The sequence below is a fragment of the Puntigrus tetrazona genome, chromosome 13, assembly GCF_018831695.1.
Source record: "Puntigrus tetrazona isolate hp1 chromosome 13, ASM1883169v1, whole genome shotgun sequence".
In the NCBI taxonomy this organism is placed as follows: Eukaryota; Metazoa; Chordata; class Actinopteri; order Cypriniformes; family Cyprinidae; genus Puntigrus; species Puntigrus tetrazona.
Genome location: NC_056711.1, coordinates 19,457,216 through 19,461,560, shown reverse-complemented (window position 1 = coordinate 19,461,560; position 4,345 = coordinate 19,457,216). Strand labels below are relative to the sequence as shown.

At 44.5% G+C, this 4,345-nt stretch overlaps 1 protein-coding gene across 2 annotated transcripts in view; it reads left to right on the top strand.

The window, feature by feature from the left end:
• The first annotated feature begins 1,163 nt into the window (after positions 1 to 1,163).
• Positions 1,164 to 4,345, top strand: part of kcnk12 (potassium channel, subfamily K, member 12) — a 30,562-nt gene continuing 27,380 nt past the window's right edge. Inside the window, exons 1-2 of one of the 2 annotated variants that reach the window (XM_043254703.1) lie at positions 1,164 to 2,107; positions 2,398 to 2,826. In XM_043254703.1, coding sequence (XP_043110638.1) covers positions 2,487 to 2,826 — 340 coding nt within the window. In that variant the 5' untranslated portion in view covers positions 1,164 to 2,107; positions 2,398 to 2,486. Of the gene's footprint in view, positions 2,827 to 4,345 lie in introns of both variants that reach the window. The other variant, XM_043254702.1, reaches the window with a different exon arrangement.

Sequence of the window (4,345 nt, the reverse complement as noted above, 5' to 3'; positions counted from 1 at the left end):
TAATGAAGCATATGAAACGCGTTCATGTTACCTGTTTTAAATAACATCCTTTAATGTTTTGATGAACTCATTTTCACCTGCCGGAAAGGGGCTTACATCAGAAGTCAAGCTTTGACTCCAGAGAAGAAGAGGAAGTCCGTCTGGGTAAGCTGATGAATCAAGTATCATGTCTCCCCTAGAGCAAAACGGTGTGATTTTATTATTTATCTATTTTTCAACAGATCTGTAATCTCCATCACTTTTTCTTCAGCGGGCCAATCCTTCTTGCGAGTGGTTTTTTTAACCTTTCTAACCATCTCTCAACTGTTACATCCGTTCATAAGAGCGGTTTGCCTAAAATGCGCATGAAGTTTTTTATCTAAAGCAACGTATGTACCATTCAATCCACAGTAGCTCTCAAATCTCATTCATGGTTATTGCTGGCACGAAATGTCTCGCATGTTTTTAGTCACCCGGTTTGAATATGAGCAAACATCTATAGTGTGTGGCAGAAGGGAATATCTTCGTGCATAACAATAGTGACTTCAAGTCATGCTAACTGCTTTTACGGTGTGTTTGACAGTCGCTGGTAATTGAGCTTGCGTATATTTACTGCGCACTCGGTCGCTGACCTTGGGGGTCACAAACTTTTGTATGCACGGTTTGAGAGAGTTGCACGTGGCCTGAACTAATAGTCCATTTTATACGCCCTTCATCGTGGCTTTATTGCATTACTTTCCATCAAAAGTGCATCTACCTTCAACAAGTAAATGAAAACACCCCTACTGTAGGGGGAAAAATCAGTTCTGGCATTCAACTAAGTCAATAGCGTTTGCAATGCACATGCTCCTGAGTAAATTATAGCATGATGGTGCACTATTCCTTTAAGTAGCATATGTTGTTAATTCGGATAAAACTGATGTACAGTATGGCCTGACCTTATGTAATCCAGCGCTTACTGCATAAAAGGCTGTGGGTTTTAAAACGTGTCAAACATTGCATCGCAGCCAGACTCGTTTATTAATGCGTCAGAACTCACAATTGGCATGGTATGCTGGCCGCAGGTAATTATGCCATCGATTAATTGTCGGAAAGAACAAGACCCACCTCTTATCAGCGTTACCGCGGTGCGCTCGAGCGAGCGCGCGCGCGCGCGCGCGGCGGTCGTAGTAGCGCGCGTGCCGCATCGTTTTCCTCGTGATTTGCGAGGACTTCGCGCCGACGCGTGCGCGAGCGGCGCGAGATGGACTTTCCGAGGGATGTAAGCGACATTCACCGCGTCGCCGTCGGCAGGTTTCCCCATGTTTCTCCTCGGGGCTGACGTTTTCGGCGCTCCCGTCCGATCGCGAGAGCGGTTCGTGGGAAAAGAGCGGGAAAAAGTGCGCCGCGCGCTCTACGATTCAACGTCTCCGCGTTTCCCAACGGGGAAAAAACTAATTTGCGACGCAAAACAAGGACGGTGTGAAACGGTTGCTTGAATGAAAGCATCGGGGTGAAGTAAAAAACAACAACAACGAAGTGTCAAATAACGTAGGCTAGGCTATATTTTCTTTGATATAGCGAGGGTAAAATTATGTATTTATTTTTTTCATTAATAAATGTTCATTAGATGTAGATTTAACATACTAAATGTAACTTTAACAAGCAAGCAGTGAGGTGAAAATATAAAGCATTGCCGTATAATGTAAATCATAGTATTACTGTAGTGCGCACAGATATGATCTGAACCAGATCAGCTTCATTAGGACTGCGGGCATCAAACATCTCGCAGCGAGCGGACTGGGGATCTGCCTCACAAGAAAAGTGAAAAAACCTCGCTCGCACGGTCGCTAAATGTCTTTATTAGCATTTAACCCGCCGGATCTTTCGCGGGAGCGCAAATTAATGTGATTCGCGGGACGGGAGATTTGGCGCAGCGACCCGAAAGGATGAGCTGGACGCTTCACCCGCAACATGGAGACGCGGGAGGACACGCTGCTGCATCCCTGCAATAAAACACTGCGAGGAGACCTGGACATCCGAAGGGTTTTGGCTCGCCACTGAGCGCTTCAGAGGGGGATTTATGCGGACGAACAATCAGCGGGATGGGGACGGAAATGGACGGAGAACTACTTGATTGAGCGCGAGGGTGAGTCCGGTATTTAACTCGCTAAATCTGCCTGAAGCGGATCCACAAGTGGTGTGCTTTGAGGGATTCGGGGGGCAGGTTGTTCGGAAAGTGGCAGCTGAATGCATAATTGTTCTTAAAAGCAGAAACGCGTGAAATGCGTGAAACAAACGCCGCGTTAAGGATCCCAGAAGATCGTCTTCTCAAAGCAGCAGCTCTGAAGGAGCCAATGAGAAATGCATCAACTGAGTGTTTCTGCTATTTTAGAAGTTCTCTGTCGTGTTTGACGCGCGCCGTCTCGTTGCTAACAGGCTCTCGGCTCGTCCTGAAGGCGCAGCTCTAGAGGATCCATGCCATTGCGTCGGTCGCTGTCCACTGCGCCCGTGGTGCTGAGATCTGGATGATGCCGGCGCAGCGACTGCAGGGCTGCCGCTCCCTTCACATCAACGAAGACAATGGGCGCTTTCTGCTGCTCGCCGTGCTCATCATCGTGTACCTGCTGTGCGGCGCCGCGGTGTTTTCCGCCATCGAGAGGCCGTCCGAGCTGCGAGCGCACGGGCGCTGGAACCGGACCCTCCTGAACTTCAGCGATACCTTCAACATCAGCTTGCAGGATCTGAGCTCCTTCCTGAAAGAGTACGAGGCTGCGATCGCCGCTGGAGTTCGGGTCGACGCTCTTCGACCCAGATGGGATTTTACTGGAGCGTTTTATTTTGTTGGGACAGTGGTGTCTACTATAGGTAAGTTACCGGATGGGTACGATTACTTTTGATAATTTATGTTTTTGGGCTACTAGAATGGGATTTCCGATTACAGCGATTAATGCCTTGCAAACAAAATTATCAAAACTTTTTTTGTTCCGTAACGTTGGTGTTTAATCACGTTTATGGAAGTTTTTAGCGTTTTTGAAATGTTGCTTTATAGCATTCATAACTAACAGTGTTCGCAAACCATTTGAAATACTGTACGTTTTGAAAGTGCGGAGAACATTAATGAACAATGTTAGCATAAGCTAATATGAAGTTGCGAAATGTATGAGTATACATATCCAGGTGCGTCTCAATAAATTAGGATGTCGCGGAAAAGTTAGTTTGTTTCAGTAATTCAACTCAAATTGTGAAAGTCGTGTGTTAAATATATTCAGTGCACACAGATTGAAGTAGTTTAAGTCTTTTGGTTCTTTTAATTGTGATGATTCTGGCTCACATTTACCAACAAATATGCGAGAATATGAATATATATAGAATATGGTGACATGCCAAATCAGCTAATCAACTCAAAACACCCGCAAAGCCTTAAAAATGGTCTCTCAGTTTGGTTCGCTAGGCTACGCGACCCTTCACAAGGAGGGTAAGCCAAAAGCGTTCATTGCCTAAGAAGCTGAGTGTTCACAGAGTGCTGTATCCAAGCATATTAACAGAAAGTTGAGCTGGAAGGAAAAAGTGTGGAAGAAAATCATGCACAACCGAATTTGAGTAAACTTCACGAGGACTGGACCGAGGCCGGGGTCAAGGTTCTTCTTGTCAAACCGCTCCTGAACCACAGACGTCGTCAGAGGCGTCTTACCTGAAGAAGAACTGGACTCTTGCCCAGTGGCCCGAAGTCATCTTTTCAGATGAGAGCATGTTTTGTATTTCATTTGAAAACCTAAGACCATGGTTTCCAAATGAAATGCAAAACATGCTCTCATCTGAAAAGAGGACTTTGGAGGAAGTCTTGGAGGAAGGGTGGAGAAGCTCATAGCCCAGGTTTCTTGAAGTCCAGTCTGGTTCCACAGTCTGTGATGATTTGGGGTTCAGTGTCACCTGGTCCGTTGTGTTTTTTGGGTTTTTGTGACAGTGAATTGGTGTGTTTTTTTTGTTAAATGCGAGCCAAAATCATCCAAATTAAATGAACCAAAGACTAAAACCACTTCAGTCTGTATGCATTGAATTTATTTAATACACAGGTTTCACAATTTGAGTCGAATAACTAAAAATACATGCTTTTCCACATCATTTATTGAGATGCACCTGTATTCCTAACTGGTTGTGGCTGTACAATGGAAACTGATACTGCTAGTTGCTCAAAATGATATAAAATCTCATTTGTTCTAGCACATATTTAAACTATTTGGTGTCTTCATGGACCAAACTGGAATATGCAAGCATATATATATATATATATATATATATATATATATATATATATATATATATATATGTGAGAACTGTGGCAGAAGGTAATATTTCCAATATGATTTTCAGTCTTTAGCTTCTG